This window comes from Megalops cyprinoides, chromosome 12, assembly GCF_013368585.1.
Source record: "Megalops cyprinoides isolate fMegCyp1 chromosome 12, fMegCyp1.pri, whole genome shotgun sequence".
NCBI lineage: Eukaryota > Metazoa > Chordata > Actinopteri > Elopiformes > Megalopidae > Megalops > Megalops cyprinoides.
This window is the reverse complement of record NC_050594.1, coordinates 20048960-20069946: the sequence shown is the minus strand read 5'-3', so window position 1 is coordinate 20069946 and position 20987 is coordinate 20048960. Positions and strand designations below refer to the sequence as shown.

At 48.4% G+C, this 20987-nt stretch overlaps 1 protein-coding gene across 1 annotated transcript; it reads right to left on the bottom strand.

Annotated features, from left to right (window-relative positions):
• Nucleotides 1–1148: 1148 nt before the first annotated feature.
• Nucleotides 1149–20647, bottom strand: znf106a (zinc finger protein 106a). Its single transcript, XM_036541810.1, has 22 exons — nt 20568–20647; nt 16794–16893; nt 16568–16629; nt 14667–14861; nt 10520–12418; nt 9717–10176; nt 9427–9496; nt 9155–9315; nt 8902–8962; nt 8348–8671; nt 7272–8160; nt 6961–7010; nt 5567–5718; nt 5022–5156; nt 4736–4852; nt 4144–4335; nt 3986–4048; nt 3667–3786; nt 3426–3497; nt 3206–3277; nt 2621–2767; nt 1149–1699 (listed from the first exon to the last, which is right to left on the bottom strand). The coding sequence occupies exons 2-22, from the start codon at nt 16845–16847 to the stop codon at nt 1643–1645; spliced, it is 5352 nt and encodes a 1783-aa protein (XP_036397703.1). The 5' UTR covers nt 16848–16893; nt 20568–20647; the 3' UTR covers nt 1149–1642.
• Nucleotides 20648–20987: the final 340 nt, after the last annotated feature.

Here is a 20987-nt window from a genome sequence, read left to right as displayed (position 1 = left end):
ACACCTGTTCAAACACTAAAAATTTTCTGAACAAACAAGTTATTCCAGTTATCCCAGATAAAACCTAAAATACAAAAAATTCACACACATGTAACCATCTCTGGAAAACCACACACGTATACATGTCTGTTAACACTGATACGCAAACCTGTGTTACTGTGCTCTGTAACCGTCACTGCAAGCCTATATCCCCTTCACAACAACCTCAAACCAAGACATGCCACACTCACACTCCTCAAGTTCCACTGCACCATGGCATCTGTGAGCAACCCCAAAACTAGCTCTAAACCACAGAGCCAATGCAACAACATAAGCCAGAGAGCAAATAATGACAAACCTGGCAAAATAAAATATGTCTGTGAAAAGCCTAAAATAAATGAATGGAAGAGATAAAATACCGGTGTACTCAAATCTTCAAAAAAAGAAAAAAAAATCTTCACCCTGCTTGTGTTACAAGAAGCTCAAACTGTCATCTGGACATGGTGAAGTCCAGGAGAACCAGTTAAAATAGGGATGTTTCATCAGCAGGAAAGCATCACAGACTGACAAAGCAACATTACCACCGGGGATCTCCCATCATCCCCCTGGAAACTCCCAAGCAGCTTCAGCTTCACTGTGGAGTGGAACTAAATCCTACACAGTAAAAACCAAAACATAACAGAGGGGCAGAGTTGCTCAACATAACACCAACACCACGAGTTTCAATACTCAAAACTGGCTACAAAACGCACTCATGAACCCATGCCATACCGTCAACAAACCTGCGGGTTATGTGTTTGTGTGCTTACAGCTCTGTGTGTGTGGAAAACAAAACAACGCTCTACCTGTCCTGAAGTTTCTTTTTCTTTTCTTATAAAGAAATTGTTTTTGCTTTCACATATTTGGTCTGTGGTTCAATAGCTGACATTGCACCAACATGATCAAAAGAGACGAGTGAAATGAGGAACAAGAGCAAACACGATAGAGGCCGCTCCATTTCCTCTTCTTGCCCTGTTGAGAGCGATCAGGGGGAGCGGCTTACTCCGCCCTCACTGGAAACATGTGGAGAGCTGAAACATTCTCTCTCTGCTGATCGTGTCGATGCTGTAGATTAGCACCACTGTCTATCTGTGCTGGGAGGGTGAAACGGGAGGGGGTCAGAGGAGTTTCACCGTTCAGGGTGAGGGGTCCACCACTCCACACCTCTCCTGGGGTAAATCTGTGGATTGGCCCCTCCCCCCGCCAGTAGTTCTATTACTCTTCTGTATTCCACAGTGAGCCCGCCCCCCTCCCAGCCCCCCCTCTCTGCATTCGCTCTCCCAGTTCCCACCATTAATGTGGGAGGAGTTATCACGTGAGAGGAACAGAAAAGTGGAAACAGTTTATGGTGAAATGAGTCTATTGGTTCAACTTGGACAATACTGACATGACCAGTCAAAATGTACAACTTACATCCACGATTGTGGGGCTGGTTCTAAAGTGCCATGCAGACTGTAGAAAAAAAAAAGAAGTCTGCTCCATTTGATCACGCATCTGCCAAGTCTGCTGCCACTATCTCATACAGCACTTTGACACCAGAATCACAATCTCAGACGCAAGTATAGGGTGAGTTTCTGTTGAGGACTTCCCAATATGGGAGGTGGAAAGATTGCCCCCTAGATGCTCAGGACTCCAGCTTGCTGTCCTCCTCAGCATGTTTCTGCATGTGCAGGGGGGCTTCCTGTGGGCACATTAAAAACACAGCACTGAAACACTGCACTGAACCACAGACTCTCACTCACATATGCACATGTACGTATACTTGTGTCAACACTGTATCAGCAACAGCCCCAGTCCCTGTTTCATATTGGCTGCTATCAGTGGTTAGCACTTATTAGTGTTAATCTGTGAAATATGACCATTCACTTTGTGCCTTGTTAGCTAAACAATTACAAAGAAAATTCTGTACAGAAAACTACCATTTATTAGGCAAACAAGACAAAAAATATTGCATTAGACAATTTATAAAAAACCACTATGAAATATGAAATACTTATTTGTTTCCAATTAATTTTTCAATTCATCAGCTGGAATACCACCAAATGTCTCTACATTTATCTACATGATAAAGTTATAATAAGCATTTTAAAGTACATTTTAACTTGCCTATCAATTTGTTAAAACACCAAAGGAGCCTAAATGAATAACATTAAAAGCTTCTTTTACTCCATTCTGTAACATACTGTGATTTTTAAAAATAAAAGTCAATTATGTCACCACAGCAACAGTTGACTGTTACCCAGCTCTGAACAGAAACTTTTTATTTTCCTTATCTTCTTCATTTTGATGTACTATCCTGCTATTAAAAGAGATGAGCTATTATTGATGTAGCATCTAACAAAAGCTTCACAATATGTAAAAGAGAACTATTCCATTTTGCAACACTGCTGACTACTGATCCCACTTGCAATCCAGATGTATATTATTATTTTTATGAGATGATACTGTTGTAACAAGGACAACTGAGCAAATATAGTGTTGTTGTGTCTACTGGGGGTGGAGATGAGGAAAGGGCATGTGTGCTTTTGTGCGGGTCTGAGGTTGTGTGTGTGTGTGCACGCGTGCATGTATGTGTCTATGTGTGTGTGTGTTAGGCACATACCTGTTTGGAGTTGTTGCGCACAGTGAAGAAGGCATCACAGTTCTTCCAGCGGCACTTGAGCGTCTGGAAGTTGGGGCTGGTGTGGTCAGTGAGCAGGTGCTGCCGCAGGTGCTCCATCACTCCGAAGATCAGCGAGCAGCCGTGCCACTGTCCGGGGGGGGAGACAGTCACTCATCAAAGGCCAGAACCTCTGCACCTGCACTTCCGCTTACAGTCTCTCACAGTCCTCTCTGTATGTATGGAGGTGCTACTTTTCTTTCCACTTGTTTGTTTCTAGGTTCAAGCATTGCCTTTTACTGTTGTGACTTCAGCATCTAACAACCTATTCCTGAGATGTGCACCCACATCCTCTGAAAGAATACCTGTTGAGCTTGCAACTTATATGAATTCAGGTAAAATCTTGGCTGGAGCTGGTGCGCATGTGCCTTCACTATCCCTTCTTATGGTCTTCAGATACCATCTGCTACGATGAGAGGTGTTATGTGAGCTACAGAGGGATTATTATTAGGCATGAGAGCTCCCAGCATGATCTATGTGTGCTATCTGTTGTGAATGATGATCTGTTTCCCTAACCACAGTCCTTACCCAGCAGCGGTAGTTCTGCATCAGGTTCAGTCTGACTGCCTGGACACTCCCGTCATAGCAGCCGGTGTAGATCTGGGGACCAAATCATAATGGCCCTCGTTAGTGCACTCGCTCTGACCGCATTACCCTGGTGGAAAGCCAGTTCCCTTCTGTGATTCGTGGGCACCATTTCTGCATCCAGCGGGTTCTGACAGGGGAAGATATTCCCATGCACACTCACCATGCTTTTGTGTATGGCCATGCACATCACCATGTCCTTGTGTCCGCCGTAAACCTGCAGCCGGTCGTGGGACTGGGGGACACAAAACAGATGACATCATTAGCACACGGCCAAAGACTCGCCATGTCAGCAGTGCTGCCCCGCTGCCGTGGAAACACCTCTGAGATGCCAGCGATCAGAACCCCAGCAGAAGCAGGGCAGACGCCTGCACGGGTTCATCGGACAGGTGAGAGGAGCCTACCTGAAGTTCGTAGACACGGACCAGCTTGTCTAGACAAGCTGTCACCATCACCTTCCCCAGGATGGCCACGACAGTGACGGCATGGCTGTGACCCTTATAGATCCGCACCAGTTCCCCCGTCTGCACAAGGAAGGAGCCAGAGACACAAGCAAGGGTTTCCAAGTTAGCAGGATAAAGTGACATAAGGCTGGATTCCAGTAATCACCTCTACCGAACACACACATACTGATAAGGACTGGTTGAGAGATAAATATTTCTGTATGCAGTAGGCTGTACAGCGAGAGCTGTGGAAGGAATTTCTGAAAGCATGGAGACTCACGTGGATGTTGTGCGCATGGACCGACTGGTCGCTGGAGCCGCTGAAGACCAGGTCGTTCACCACCTCAAGAACAGGTACGAAAGGAGAGGAAAAAGCCGCTCGGTTTAAGAGGCACGGGCGTGTGTACATGCGAGTGTGTACGCGAGACGGCTCCTCACCTTCATGCAGAGCACGGTTTTGGTGTGCCCCTCCAGGGTGCGCAGCAGCAGGCCGCTCTTGGCGTCCCGCACGCTGATGGTGCAGTCGTAGGACCCCACCAGCAGGATGTGGCGCGCCCCCTCCTGTGCCGACGCCAGGCAGCTCACCGCCCTCGGCCCGTGGCACTCGAACACGTCCAGCTGCCGGTTCGTCTGCCAGGGGGATGGGGAGAGATGTAACTACTTCAGTTTATATAACCCATTATAAGAGACCAGTAAACAGATGAACAAGGCACAGTACAAAGCAATAATTAAAACACACTGCAATCTTATCAAAAAAACTGTAATCTATGTATGTTGCTCCAAATAAGAGCGTCTGCTAAATGACAGTAATGGCATGTAATGTAAAGCAAATTTCAAAATATTATTAAAAAATGTAATATTTTGAACAAAAACACAAGTTACAACGCAAATAAATCACTAAATATACGCTAAGGACACTGCGTTTGCTACCGCATACAGGCTGGGAACAGTGTGTTTGATCCTGCGTAGAATTCAGGGGCAGTGTTTTGGACCCATGCGTCTCCCTTGGATGGTGCAGGTAAGAGCTCACCTTTAGGCTGAAGCTGACCACAGATCCATTGGCAAGGCCAGCGTACAGAATCTTCCACCGACTGTGGAAGCACAGGACCCGGTCCGACAGAGACATCTGCTCTACACACTCCCGGGTCTGAGGAGGGAGCAGGATGTTTGCGTGAAAGAGGAAAGGTGGGGAGACACAAGCAAAAGGCACAAAAGAGTTCAGGCACCTGTCAGAAATCCACTGCAGCTGCCGAGGTCAGATAATACTGAGTACTGCACTCAGAGACAGCGCGCTGTGTGCGGCCTGATGACAGTACCTTGAGGCTGTAGCAGCGGATGGTCTGGTCACTGGAGCCTGTGTAAAGGCGCTGTTGCAGGCCTGGCCCACAGGACACCAGCAGACAGTTCACCTTGGTGCTGTGGCCCTCAAAGACGGCTACGCACTTCCGGCTCTAGACAAGGATGGGGGGGGACTGTGTTAACATGACACATGTGGGCGGTGAATGCTTACATTACAGGAGATGATCACTTCCAGATGACGGACATGTGTTTAAGGTGTTGCAGATAACAAAAAGGGGCATAGTATGGGTATCGATAGGGATATCTGTGGTTCAGAGTCCAAGCATGGTCACACCCCTGGTCATTTAGATGCTTGCTGACCAATCCATGGATACCACAGACAGGGAAATGGAGAAGAGAACCACAGAGAGGGTGATGCGGCGGAATGCTGGAAAAAGATCATTTGATCAGCTGCAGGTGCATGGTCTTTTTTTACACCGTGAGAATAAGCTGTTCCGGCAGGGTAGAGCCATATGTGTTCCGTCTGTAAACGCTTTTATAAATGACCGCAACACGGACTCACCACTAGGCTGAAGGCTCGCACCGTGCGGTCCCCAGAACAGGTGTACAGCTGACCGTTGTGGATCTGCATGGCGTTGACTGCGGCCTGGTGCCCCTCAAACAATCCCTCGGTGGGCTCCTCATCGTCGCCTGGCTCCGAGGACAGCTCTGCACCTACGCAAACACCCACACATAGACGCACACAATTAACACTGCCAGAAACAGAGACATCTGCCTACCACGTTTAGCCTTGTAATTTAGTTATGTTTCATTAACCTTTTCTAACACAACTTTGGAGGGTTTCAGCATCTTTGGGGGTCATGAAAATGACTTTATAGGTGGAATCTATAATTATCATAATTATTGCTTAACTGTTCAATAAGCTTGTGTAGTTACTTTGCCTGATTTTACCTCAGCCACCTCTGCTCTAAAACACACCATTAAATGTAAATTTTAATAGAGTGTATCTACTTTTCTGACTCATCTTTACCATGTTTGAGTCCCTTGTTGCAAACATTAAGGCACTTGTCCCTCCAAAGATGAACTTCCACTAGAAATACTGTATATCAGAGGAGGTTATTTCTACTGACTACTGTGAAGTGATTTCAATAAATGAAAAAGTACCATTTGTGAATTCTTAGAGATTTGTTTTTTTGAGCAAATTGTCCAAATTTCGGTGAATTAGGAAAAAATATATATTTTTACATTTTGTGCATCAATGATTTTTAAAATTTAGTTTACCCACAGATTCATGAAATTGCCCGAGCCCTACTATTAATTTTAGGTATCATCTATTTCCTATTTTCACAGTGGAACACTGAAAGGTCTGCGTACTGGGATGCTGTCAAGACTAAGAATACATTTCCTTAAAAAGAAATTTCAGGCCACTGGGGCCTATTTTTGTCCAGTGAAAAGTGAGGGATTCTAATTCTGTCTTTCGCGGGGTCAGGCCTGTAACACCTCAGGGTGTTGGGGCGAGATGAGCCAGACTGAGTCAACACAACCAGCGACTTCAGGCTACTGCATCAGACACATCACACATCCATAAATACAACCCAGCAGCAGAAAATCTGCTGCTTCATTGTACAGAGATGTAATTTGTACTATCAATGATAGTGATTTTATTCAGTCATTAAAATTCAGAATACACTGCGTATGTAAACGTTATCATCCCTGAGACATGACTATCAGGAGCAGCACATTTGCTCAGAATGATACAGGGTGTTTATTAAAACGTGGGCTGTGTACTAACGTCCCGAGAATTGCTAACTTGCTAACTATTTTAACAAAGCTTACGCGTTTATCATGCAAGTCAGCGGAAAACTCTAAGGCACATGCCCTGTGACTTCCATTTGGCAGAGGAACCGGCACCAATGAATGGGGCTTCCTCAACAGGAGATCACCGAGGAGACCCACCTGAGTTGTTCTTGGATATTTTCTCAGTGGATGGAGGTGGTGAGGATTTACTGAAGGAACAGAGACAGACATATATGAAAGGACATACAAATGCAGTACATCCTCACTGGCACATCGTTGGTCTAATACAGTTATTTCCCCAAACAAAAAGCATTACTACTGTCATACTCTTCATCCTAATAAATAATCACATTCATTTATTTATCTCTCTCTTATTATGTTCAAAGCTGATCAGACTATGGTCCTTCATCTTTAACTGCTAGACTGTGTGCATTATGACTCGTATGACCACTGCAGCAGTCAGTTCTAACCTGGAGTGGGCCCTGGTCCTTCGAATAGTATCCAGCTCACTGGTGGAGCTGACCTCATCACAAGCCAGGTTACTGGGCTCTGACTTCACTGGGTCAGTCGGCGGAGGGGCGCTGGGGGGCGAGGGGGACTTGGGTGAAGCGCGAGGGCTTGGCTCGTCTTCTGGGTCGGATGTGTCGATGGACACCACCTCAAGGGGTGCGGCCTGAGGGAGCTCCACCATCTCCAGGGAGGAGGAGGAGTCACTCTCAGCCCCTTCCTGCTTGGACTTATGGGGCGGGGATGCTTGCCCCTCCCTCGCCTCACAGACCCCATCCTGCTGCTGTCCCAGGGGGGCCGGGGTGGAGGTGCTGACTCGCGCTCCTTTGGCCTTCTTCTTGGTTTTGACCCTGCGGATGGGGCGGCAGCTGGTGTCGCCGTCCTGCTCCGTGTCGCTGTTGTCGGGCTGCTCCTGCCCCAGGGCCTTCTTCAGCACCTTCTTCTTCTTCAGCTTCCTCACCCGCTTCCCGCTCTTGGGGTCTGGCTGCGATGAGGAGGCTGGTGGCGGGAGCAGGGGATCAGTGGCGATGGTTACGGACACCCTGCTGGTGGAGGTCTCCGTCAGCAGCTCGGTGTGATCCGTGGCCCCGGTCTGGGAGTCTCTGCGGCGGGCCGACAAGGGGGCCTGGTGGGGCGAGGCGCCTGGCTTCTCCAGGCCACTGAAACAGCCAGCTCTTGTGACCAGCACCCCCCTCTCCTGCAGCTGAGCCTGGACCATGGGGATGCAGCTCTCCCTCAGTTGGTCCTGGCTGTGTTCTGAGGATACACTCACACTCTCTTGCGAGTCTAAGCTGGCCTGGCGGAGACCACCTAGTGATGGAGGGCACATGGAGGGCTTAGGCAGGACAGGCTCTGCAAGACAGGTAGGAGAAACAGCTTTAGGAACCAAGACAGCAAGAGCTTCCACCTGTGAGTTAGGTGGTGAGGTGTGAGCTTGTACCTGTGAGTTCAGCACTAGGATGTGAGCTCCTACCCATGAGTTAGGTTCTGAGGTGTCAGTTTGTACCTGTGAGTTTGGCACTGGGGTGTGAGCTCCTACCTGCGAGTGAGGTGTTGAGGCAAGGCTCAACCGCTGCCCCGTGCAGGCCTCTGACGGGGTTCTCTGCAGTGGTGGTACCGGGCTCCTGCTTGATGTGCAGGGAGAGCGTGCTGGCAGAGGCGGGGAGGGCAGAAGACAGGGAGGAGGGAGGGGTGGCCCGGTGGGGGGCGGCTGGCAGTGTGGCTGGGGTGGGGTGGCTGGGTGAGAAGGAGGGGATGTCTGAGAGGGGGGAAAAGGGGGACAGCAGAGCTGCCGCTGTGGCAGCTGCAGCAGACGCCTCTGCGCTGCTCTTCTCTCCTGGCAGAGCAACTCCATCGTAACCCTCTGGAAACAAGGAGGAGACGGATGTTCCCATCTTTTCTTACATTTGTTGATTTTTCGTTCTTAAACAAAAGGTGAATATCTGCTCACATCTAGTATTTTTAAATAGGTATACTGAAAAGCAATGAACTAAGCAATATATGTATTTCTAATTTGCAACATTCAGTGTCTTAAAAAAAACCTAAAAGAAGTATAAATGTAGCTACCAGTTTCACATGATTAAGAGTTCTCACCTTGCATTCCCTGTAGGATCTCAATGCGCTTGGTTCTCAGTGTACTCATCTCCATAGTAACCTGAGAAGCAGGGTTTTCAAATCATATCAAACGCCAAAACACCCAGAGAGTCATCATTACAGTCAGAGATTTAAAAATACCTGTCTAAAACCATGGAAAGCACAGATTGTTGACAAGAAACACCAGACCACTCAGATATTAGATCACAGAAGACTGCGTGAGCTGAGGATGATAGGCATGATAGTGTATTACCTGCTGCTTTACCACGAGGAGCCTCTGCACCTCTATGTACGCGGCCTGCAGATTGGCACGAGCCTGGATCAGGCTGTTGTCCACCGCCTGGAGGGAGCTGCTCAGCTCCTCCTCCCGCAGAGACACAGCCAGCAGCTGGTCCACCTGGCAGCGCTCTGCCTCTGAGACACACAGCACATACAGACCCTGTCAGCATCCTCAGAATCCATTACAGCTCAGTCGTAACACTTTTAACACACAAACTAAAATGCCCCAAAAAAGTAAACGCTCACCTTTTTTTGGTTTGATTTTCATTCTTTTATTCTTCCGCTCTAAACTGGGAATTTCTGGGGATGGAATGTCCTAGTTGGAAAAAAAAAAAACATAAATGTTTAAAACCAATATTTTTGCACATCAGAAATACTGCTCATTTAACTTGAATGGATACACTTATGTTCTATTGTGCTGGAAGTCGTCTCTGGATAAGAGTGTCTGCTAAATACATGCAATGTAATGCAATGTAATGTAACGTAATGTACTGTAACATCAGGAGAAGCTGCAGCAGTGAATGTGTAGCGCTCACCCCCGCAGCTCGGCGCTTCTTCCCCAGCCCCTGTGTGTCGTTCTGCTCTGCCTCCGAGGTGCAGCTGCTGTCCCCCTCCACAGACTCGGGGCCCTGGCCCGCTGGCGTGCCCTCCCCCGGCTCCCTCTCCTCCTTGGTGATCACAGGGCCGGCTCTGGGGATCTGGGTCGCACCGCCCTGCGGCTCGGAGCTCAGCCGGGGCGGGACGTCGGGCCGATCTCTGGGTTTGTCGGCCCCGGGCGCGGCTGCTGTGAACAGGGAGAGGGCGGAGGCCGTGCGGTCCGTTACCACGCTGCTCTCTGACAGGCTGCGCTTGCGAGGGGTGGCGGTGCCAGGGAGGGAGGGGAAAGGCTCGCAGATGGAGTCCCAGTGGTAGCCCTCTGCCAAAACAGTGTCCTCCTCCTCCAGGCTGAGTCCCTCCAGGTCATAGGGCACCGGGGTCACCATCTCAATCCCAAACCTGCGGAGGACACAACCATCATACTTACTGTCAGCTGATTTGTTTAACCAATGAAACTGCTTTTACATCTGATCAAATGAACTCCAGCCTCAATGTCCACGCACATTTCTAATACTCTGTGGTGCAAACGGAGGCACCTATTCCCCATGTCCCACTTGTGAAGTGGAGTTTTTAACAAGATAAAATGTTGCTTTGAAATTTTAATTGCTTTGAAGGTCAGCAAAAGAAAATCGAATGTCAAAGCTAGTTCTTAATTAAAGAATAAATGAAATGGTTATATTTGGAGCTGCAGTGATATCACAGGAACAACGCTTGTATATTTCAGTCCTTTTAATGGGCTCACCTCGGCTGGCCCTTCCCCTGTTCCTGCTTCTTCCTGCTGACCTCCTGGTACACCTGGTCCCAGTTGACGTTTCGGCGGGACCCCGTGGCGCTGATGAGCTGCCGCAGGGTGGGCCTGAGCCCCGAGTCCTTGTCGGCCTCGCCCTTCCGCGTGCCGCTGACGTTGCGGATGCGCCGGGCGATGTTCAGGTTGGGCTCGTGGGCCCCGGCCTTGCCCTTGGAGCTCATGTGGCGGGTCAGGTCCCGCTTCAGGGAGGCGGGGAGACCCAGCTTGCTCAGGTCGGGCACGGCGGGCGCCTGGCCGCCCCTGGGCACGTCGCTGTCCGAGCCCAGCCCCTCGTCCACCGCCTGCATCGCCTGCATCGCCTGCTCCGCCGGGTCTCTCTCGTTCTCTCCCTCCCTGTCCTCGACGCGGGGTGAGGAGGTGGCATCTCCTGGCGTCTCACAGGTGGACGTGCTCACCTGTACGGACTGCAGGGACAAGGTGCTGGCGGACTGGGACGTGCTGGACTTTTTGCACCCTTCCTCCGAGCAGGAGCGGCGTCTGCCGCCGTCGGGGTCGCTGTGCAGCGGCTGGCGTCCCCGCATCTTCCCTGGCTCCTCCTCTCTCTGGCTCCCAGCCTTGCACTCGGTGCTCTCCACCTCCTGCCCCTCCTCCATACGCAGCACGCTGTGGCCTGCCGTCCACGTGTCTGCAGATCCCCTCCTGTCCTGCAGGGACTCTTTGGTCTTCCGCGTCGTCTCTTTCATCTGGTCCTGCTCTGGGTTGAGGCCGAGCTTCTGTGGAGATGCTGGTCCGGGGAGCTGGGAGCTGAAGTACTTGCAGTCCCACCTGGAGACTTGGCTACAGGGTCCAGGGCTGGAGGTGGATGATGCTCTCTCGGCTGTCTGCTCAAAGGGTGTGGCTTGTTTCTGTTCACTCGATGTCTGGATGTCTTTGCTAAGGCTGTTACTTTTGGGGGAATCCCTCCACCGAAGCTTTCTCCGCTCAGCCTCTTTACTCTGGAAGGCTTGTTGCTTCTGTCTCTGCTGCTTACTGGTTGGCATCTGTGAGCGAGTGGCCCCCAGCACGAAGTCAAAGTTCAGCTGCAGGTCATTCATCTGTACAGGCGGTACTGTTTCATACTCCATCACAGGGTCCTTGATGGCTTCTTTTTGTGGCAGTGTGTCACTGAGTTTGGCTGGTGGATAGGGGGTCCAGCGGTACGCCTTGTCTTTGGGAGTGTTGCTGCCAGCCTTGATGCCGTTACCCTTGCTGCGGTCCCTACTCTGATCCCCCTTGCGGCTCTGCTGTCCCCCCTGCCAGCCGCCTCCCTGATAGTCACCCTGGTTGCCCTCGTGCCCCCTGTTAAAATGGAGGGCGCCTGACAGCGGGAGATGATCGTTGGTGAAGTCCATAGCGGTGTCTGGCCCCACCCCCTCCAGGAGGGCCTCTCCCTCTTGCTCCCAGTAGAACCTGTTCCCACCGTACAAGCTGCTGTTGCTGCTGCTCGACTGAGAAGACTTGCCTTTCTGCTGGGGAAGGAATCCCTGGCAACCCTTTTTCTTGCTTCCCCAAACGCCACCGCCCCCCAGGCTGCCCCCTGCTGGGTGCCACTTCTGGAAATTCGGGGGGCCCTCTGCGTGCCAGGTGGCGCTCTGCCCCTGTTGGCCGTGGGGCCAGTTTTGCAGCCCTTCGTTGGGGTGCCACGGCCCACCCTGCTGCGCTCTAGCAGGGCTCCACCCACCCCCGGCGCCCCGCCAACTGGGCATGCCGCGGCCCTTCGGCGACAGGGGGAAGTTGGGGTACCCCCAGCCCCATGGCGCCCCCTGCTGGTGAAGCCACTGCCTCTCCTCATTCAGCTGCTGCTGCTTCCTTTGCTCCTCCTCCTGCGCTTTCTTCGCCGCCTCCTCCTCTTTGCTGAGATGACAACAAGAATGAGTCATAACTCCAGCCTCACTAATTCATCACTAACAAACGTGATGGGGGGTGCTTGGACGTAATGACAGAGGAAGGCGTTGACCGGCTGCCTGAAATCTTGGTTATGATTCAAGATTGCCAGAGCAGTTTCAATAACACACACAGTATGCAGAAAACCACAGTCATTCATGCAACTGGCATTTAAGCTTTTGGGATTTCACATCAGGCAATCCTGGCTTATTACATAAAAATACATATTAATCACTGGTTTAGAGTAAGCACTATCACATAAAGTAGGATATTAATCATCTATTTATTACATGGTTTTTTTGTGTACAAAATGTGGCTGTTTGTGTGTTTGGTTGTATGTTTCTGTCATGAACAAACTCCCCTTTGCATTTAAATATACATATTACATACACTGTATCTTTAAGGAACGGCAAGAGTCCACTGTTTCAAATTCGTGTTTCTGTTTTTTCACCTCATACTTCCCACAAGTTCCCACAAATTATCTTGTTATGTATGGTAACCAAACCAGAGCGCACATGATTGTGGGATCTGAGTCCAGAAGAGGTTTTTCTTCGGGGTGACTCACATGTACTGCTCACACCACCACCAGACCAATCGGGTGTGTTTGCACTGAAACTTTTGCAGCATAAAGCTGCGCCCTGCTCCACGTCCAGGCAGCGGAGGCAATGATGACAGCTGGGCGACAGCTGCAAGCCAGCACCAACCCCTCACAATCCCCACTCCCCGCTACTGTTAGCCCCTCCCTACACACACACACACACAACAGATTGGATTTCTCCTACATTCTGATCACTAAAAGGGAAAAGACGGGTTTTTAGGGTTAGGACATTACTCCCCGGGAATTTAACATGACAGCAAGACCAGCTGTTAACAATGTGAAAATAAAGAGAGAGCAAGAACCCATTGACTATTATGTCACACAGTAAACAGGCTAGACACTGTAAGAAAGACATGGTTGATCTGTTTGCATTATATATCATGTCTGTAGTCTTTTGTCACACTTGGGTTCTGGCCAAAGTCAGTCACAGCTATGTGCTAATTTTCTCACTATGGTTCACACAAGGTTCTTCATGACACAGAGATGTATAAATACACTGCTCTCACTACTTTTACTGCGAGCGACAAGAGGGAGAGCCCTGCGACACTGCTGAGTTGCTGTGTCCTACAACCTGGAACATTACAAAACTGCCTTGACTGTAAACTAATGCTGGTGAGCAGCAGTCTGACTATGTAAGGCCAAGCTCACTGTGTCTTTCTGCAAAGCCACTTGGTACATGACGTACTATACTGCCTAAGTGAAAGATGTTTTCAGGGTAAGATCTGTGCTCTTAAAAGTGGTGTTTCTCTACCCAAATAAGCAGCATATTTGCCTGCAGACAGTGGAATATTTCACAGTCAAAGCAGGTGTAGCGTGCGTCTCCTTCTAGAAGCTGAGGGGCTGTGCCATGGAATGTGTCTGCGTTGGTTTGTGAAAGTGCGCTCATGGCTGTTTTAGGCCCTGTCCCTGATATATGACTCTGGCCGCGAGTCCTGTTTGCATCGCAGCCTTAATTAAAGCTGTGTGCACAGTGACAGGGAATTTGCATAACAGGACGGGGAGCCAATGTTACCTGACAGGGAAAGATGATATTAAGAATTTTATCTATAAATACGATTAGCTTTCTGAGTCATTTTGATGATTGGTCTTGATCAATGAGACATGAGAACAGACCATGACTTCATCCATAACAATTTAACATTTTAGATAAATATACTGGTATGATTCATATGAAGCCAAATGTGAATAATTTTCACATAACTCTTGGATACAGTCATATCTTTACCAAGTTCACAGTCTAGTTTTGCAGTGGCCTTTTTTATTTGATTGCGTAAAACAAATAAATGAATGACTGGGTAAACAGACACTCAAAGTAATTTATAAATAGATGGTGAGTCACATATTCAACAGGCAGTCAGACAGCAAAGGAAAAAAAAATGTGAGGATCCATAGTGCCAGGCAAACAACTACAGCTCAAACTGAGCTCAAACTGCAGCTCAGCACAAACAAACTGTAGAGGCACACAAACTTCCAAGCAGCCATGTTTTCCCCAGTATAGTGTGTCAGTAGAGTTCACCCCTTGCAACAGGGAGAGAGAGAGAGAGAGAGAGAGAGAGAGAGAGAGAGAGACAGAGAGACGGATACAGGACAGAGGGAAGCACAGGCAGACAGAGGCCTCACCGGATCATTTCCTTGCGCTTCTTGATGAGCTGCACCAGCTCCTTGTCGAAGTAGTTCTCCTCCGGGCCCCCTCCGGCGCACTCGCGCTCCTGCGCCTCCACGCGCTGCTTGTGCGTGGAGCTGGAGATGTGGCTGGCGTAGGCCGTGAGGCCCACCACCGACACCCGGCACACCCGGCACTCATGGTCACAGTCCCTGGGGACGGAGGGGGACAGGGGGCGTTCAATACTTCCCACCGGCATGGCTTTGGCTCTGGCTCTGGTTCTGGTTCTGGTTCTGCGTCTACTCAGGTGTAGTCCAGGCAAGTCTGGTTTTCACCTACTGGCCAAGTGTTGGACTCTTAACTTCAGCAGTTACAAAAAAATAGTGTGTCAACTCAGAGGTAAAAAGAAAAAAAAAACTCTTCCATTAACTTGATATTCGTAACACCCTAAAAGGTTTCTCAGATCAGGAGGCAAACTAACTTATTTCAATTTAATATGAGGGAAAAAAAATCATCCAAAAAAAAAAAACGTTTGCGGCTGGATCTTCCTGATCTGTTTGGGTGTTTTCAGATCTGCGGCAGCGAGGGAGCAGGAGGCATGGTGAGGCGGGCGGGTAGCATGTTGTGCTGGGACGCGGTGAGGACAGGCGCACCCTCTGTCTGGAGGCCCCGGCCTTAGCGCTCTCTCATGATGGTGTGGGCTGCTCTGGGGCTGAACGCAAGCAGCCTCTGCATTTCATCTGTGGCACTATGCTCTTCCACCACCCCCCCAGCCCCCAGCTGCTGAGCTGCACTGCCCACTGACCAATCAAGAGGCTGCTGTAACAGGAGCTCCAGGCAGCTGCACCCCCCCCCCACCTCCAGCACCACTCCACAACCCTCCTCTCCAAGAATGCCATTCCATGGGACTGAGGGACTGATACAGTGAGACGTTACTGCAATGTGTCACCTCTACATAAATTGTGTCAAGGCTGCATTGTCCTATTTTATTTATTTATTGATCAGGCTGCTGCTTCGTTGAAATTTTCAACTGCACTGCTATATTTAAACACAACATCTAGGGCAACCCTTCATTCTGGCAGAGATTTGCATATTTTGGGGGTTTTCCCACTGTGATCAGTTCCTTACTGTGCCTGTACATGGTAGTGTGGGTAACCCACTGATGTGTTCTCTTTATGCACCTTCCTATTAAAACCAGGGCTTTGAGTTTGGAGATCAGAGCACTTCAAAAATTACTTCACAAAACATGGTCACTTCTTTAAATTTTTGCTTTCAGTCATTAGCTACTACCTGGTTTTCTAGTAAGGTTTAAAAATAAGCAACGCTGATCTTCGCCGCTCGAAAAGATCAGGTGCTATAATTTCCATTTGTTGGGTCTGAGACCCCATGCCTCGTGCTCCAGGAAAGAGCCTATATTTAAGCCCCAGCTGGGGCAGCTGCCCTCTCTCATCTGCGGAAGAGCAGGGGACACACGTGTCCCCCGAAACACGTGCCTCAAATCCACGACCGAAAAGGACAAAGCTCTGCTGTCCGGGAATGCAAGCTCTGCAACATGACACGCCACATGCTGCTCTCACACAGACCCTCAAACGTACACTCCCTGCCTCATACATGTGCCTTCCGAGGTGACATATGAGGAAGGACGACATCCCAGGAGAGTGGAACAATGTGGGATTTTGTAATCAAAAGGAGTGAAAATGGTGGTGGGAAAATTGCTAACACAGAGAAATTCACAATTTGACTGAACCTCAGTTTAATGCAGGCGATACATATAAGCAAGCTGGTACACTGTTCCAAGTCAGTCCACTCCTCACATGCATGCAAGACTGTACAAATGTCAGTATGTGCGTGTAGTAAGTGCATGTACATGCATGAATGTACCAATATGAGTGTGTGCATGCGAGAGGCTACCGCTCACCGGCCCTTTAGGTTCTCTAGCTCACGATGGTGCAGCATGCTTCTCATGTGCTCATCCATCTCCTGTAGGGATAGAGGGAGAAAAACTGAGTGAAGACACAGGTCGTGCGTTCATGTAAATAACAACTATGGAGTCATTCAGTCTAGGCCCCTGTCAGGACTCGTAAAACAAATGGCCTCTTCTCACACACAAGGACACCCCATTTATTACGGGCAGCCTGCCCTACCTGCTTTGAATTATAGATGATGTCACAGAGAATGCACTTCCTCTCCTTCCCCATGTTGGCCGGTGTGATTGGGAGTCAAGCCATCACAGTAGGAGGAACACTGCAGACAGCAAGACATGAGAAGGTTTGGGAAAAAAAAAAAGACAGGATGGCTTTTGCACCATGGAAAGTGACAGCCACCGTCTTTGCTTTGCACAACACCAGGTTTCATTTCATTGTGACCCCTCCACACTGTACAATAGCTCCCCATCATTCCAAAAATGTCTTACTGAAGCCAACCACATTCACCCCATGGCTTTAAAAACACCCCAAAGTGGAGGTGGTCATTCCTTGCTAGATACTTGCTAGTTACTGTGTATATTAAGAAAATGTCTTCCCTCACATTTCCTAACAATATGTAAGGCTCTTGTTTCAAACTCCTCATGCCTGTTTCAACTGCCCGACCCGCTTTGCCTTTTCCCTGGCCTTCTGTCCTTTCCTTTTGGGTTAAGCTCACACCGGAAGAGCAACACTGAAACTGTATCACACACAGCCTTCTTGTGCCACCGTCCTTGAACACATGGGGCGAGTTCAGAGAGCGCCACACCCTGCCGGGTTATGTGTCATGAGAGAAAGGACTCCTCGCAGCTCCAATCCCCTTCAGCCAGAGAGACACAGGCCCTGATCTCACAGACACAGCTCAGAGCTTGAAGACAGTTGGTACCATTATGACTGGTGGTAGATTAAAACACCTGCCATTGCCAAATACAAAAAGGCATGTTTAAGTAAGCACATAAGCATGCAGAGATCTAAAAAATGTGAAAGTACGACAGAAAGCTTGTTAAGAGTTCTATTTTGGTCATCCAGCCAACTATACAAGGACTTGGAAATTTATATGGATGGGCATCAATACTGATGTAAATATATTCTAGATGGTTAATTATGCCCATTAAATTAATTAAATTCATACACATTTGATAATATTTCAAGTATTTGTGCCAAGGTATGTAAGATTTATGCCAGCTTTTATATTAGTATCTGAAGCACCAGCAATATGTTTGAGGCGCGAGCAGGCGTAAGATGAGCTCCTGTGTTCCACAGAAGAGGAGAGACCAAGTTTAACCTCCAGGCACAGGCCAGCAGCTCGTTTACCCAGTAGCCAATGCCGAGCTCCTCTACCCAAGACCGCAACCTACCCCCAGGTGGTCAGACGCCAGACGACAGTTCACACTGGACACCAAGTTAATTTCTGCCTGCTGAGCAAGGCAAACAGAGGATAGGGCTGGGGCTGGGTAGTGTTATGTCTGGGCATGTCTAAAGCCTTCTTGACCTCTAAAAAATCATCCAGCAAATAAAGTATTTGGAGACTGTTAAAAAGATGAAACATGAGGTTAGCAGAAGCAACCCACAATGGAGAGAACTGGGGGCTCAAAAGGAATGAACAGCCTACTCAAGGGCAGTGAATGTCACCTCATCTACTCACAAACATTCAAGTATCTATGGTTCAATTCAATCAATTACACATGCTGACTATCAGAACATTTCAAGACCAAGAGACACACTGATATTGCAAGAGCAAACAGCAATCAGAAAAAGGTTAAGGTCCTTATGTCTCTCCCTCTCTCCCCTCCCAGTAAATGTGATGGCAGTTATTTCTGGCAGTGAGCTTGAGAGCTGGGTCATGCCAGGCATTCCTCTCCCAGCCCCGATCCCATGGAACAGACAGGCTGCCCACTGACACACTTTGAAAGGAAATACCGCTCATCTGACCCAACATATGGCACCGCACCACTCGGGACAGGGGCAGGGTCAAGTTACCCTGGGAACGGTAGCACAAACAGGACAAAAGTGTTTCCATATCTGCTGTGCCAAGGCTCGTTGTTCCGAATAGCCACCCCAGTGTTCAGAAGGCCTGGATCTCACACTACAGCAACAGGGGAGAGAGACCCAGTGTGCTTGTGACTAACATGCTGCCACAGCATTTTGATAAAGGTTATGGTATCAGTTAGGGTACTCTTCACAGGTGGTTCCAAAAGCCTTGTTACCAGTATACCTGGTGCAGCTGTCGTCATCTCAGAGATTGATGTTACATATTAGCAGTTTTCTCATGGCCTCTGTGTATTTTAGGCTGCAATGGTGTTCATTCCATTAGCACTACAGTGAGTAGAGGATATTAGACATTTGGCCTGATGCAGCTCCTCTGGGTTCCCGCTCAAGTGCACATTCATGGTAATGAAATGGCAGGTGTACTGGCTAAAACACTTATTATTGCCCAAGTTGGCAGAGCACACTCCTCATTAACAGCAGCTGGCATGATTCCTCAGGTAGTAACAGAACAACATAGGCAGACACCTCTACCGTGCGTGTAGCCCATCTGACCACAGCAAAAACCAGAAATGGCCTGTATCATTGTCAAAGGATCACAGTTAAAATTCTTTAAGGACTGACTACCAACATAATTTATTATGTCGAGACCTATCATATGTTTTATAACCCATCCATGAATTCACTTGAATGGGAAATATGTTTTTATTTTACACTTGGCATGAGGGGGCGGTGATGGAATGGCTGCTGTACCAAACATACATTGCTATCCTGCTTGCATGCATGCTGCTAGTGAGATGATAGGGATAACTAAAACACTCCTTTCTCAGGAATTCCTTCATGTTTCTCTAAGCAGCAATAGCACTTTACATGACTCACAGGAGCCTGTAATTATTTCTTTTAAGAAAAGCACTTATCCAGCTTGTAATGGATTTGTTTTTCTTTCCTTCAGGTGCCATGCATGAAAATGTGAATCCACTCTACTGTAACACCAAAGAGACATTTACTAGCAGTTTAAGTCCTGGTTCCTAAAAAAAATAACCAAGCATCACTTCTCATTGGTAAACATGATACATGTTTTGCCCGTATCGTCAAATTCTGAAAAGCAGACACTACTTCACAAAGGACTGAGGACGCTGGGAAGGAGTGGCATCTCGGGGACTTAACGGTTAAGAAATATGAATGATATTGTGAAGGTTTAAATGCTAACTCTGGCTTTTTCCACTCAACAGCATTAACAAGGCATAGACAGCTCAATGGCACTCCAGCTCTGTAGGCGGCGGTAGTGCACCCGCAAGTCTCTTTACAAACCGATACTACACACTACACATACGCTAAATTGGCATTTCCTCCGAACTTCAGACTTAAACTTTAAGGCAATGTTGGGGGAGATGCGTGAAGCGCTCGTCCCCGAACTGCACCCGAGTTCCTATGTATTTGCACTTACGCACGTACATACTAGAACCAGCTACAAACCTAGCAAAGCATTTCAAGAGGTAGCTACCTTTTGAATGAACAGAAGTAGTAGCTAACCTTAATACTGTAATACTCACAGACTAGTCAGTAACAAGGGCCTCCTGTGAAAACCGTGAAAATACTGCGCTCTTCGCTTGTGTGCTGACTATTTTACCTTGCACATTTAGATACATAGCTAGCCTGTTAGCCTGCCTTCGTCGTCTGCTGCTCTGTGTTAGCTAGCTAACTAGCAGGTTAACCATTGTAAAGAAGCAGATAGCTAACCGACGCTGTGCACTACTTGAAGACCCGTAAACAGCGGAGATGGTACACAATTCCCACTAATCACGTAGCAAGATATTTAGCGAACACAATGACCACAATCCTTGTGTTGAGCAGTGAGCGGACTAGCAGGCGTTCCCAGGTGGCTTCTGTTTGCCTATTCTTACACAAAACTGTGCACCCTCTGTGGTAAGGTATTTGTGTTTAACACGATAAATATTAAATTTGGTGTACCTGTTGTTTCTGGACGAGTTTGTTTACTCTTTCTTCGTCTTCACACAATGTTTTTACAACGAGGGCGCCATGTTTGTTACGTTCCGACGCCTTTCACCTTCCGGCTTCAAGCGCACACATTGGATCCGTGCGGTGAGGACGCTGCGCACAGATCATGATATAATATTGATTTACTGGATTAGTGTCTTTGGTAAAGTTTAGCTATTCACATGATGTTAAGATCAGGGAATCTGCCCGGCATTCGCACAGAATTGATAAAATAACCCTTCATATTCGCAACAATTCATCTGCTTTGAAACAAAGCCGAAAGCCGAGGGGCCTTACAGTTTCGCAATGTGCACTACTTACTACTTATTAAACTGTGAACAACTTAGTAAAACTGTAAAATGTAAAACTATTTCATAAATAAAGGTAGTTCGA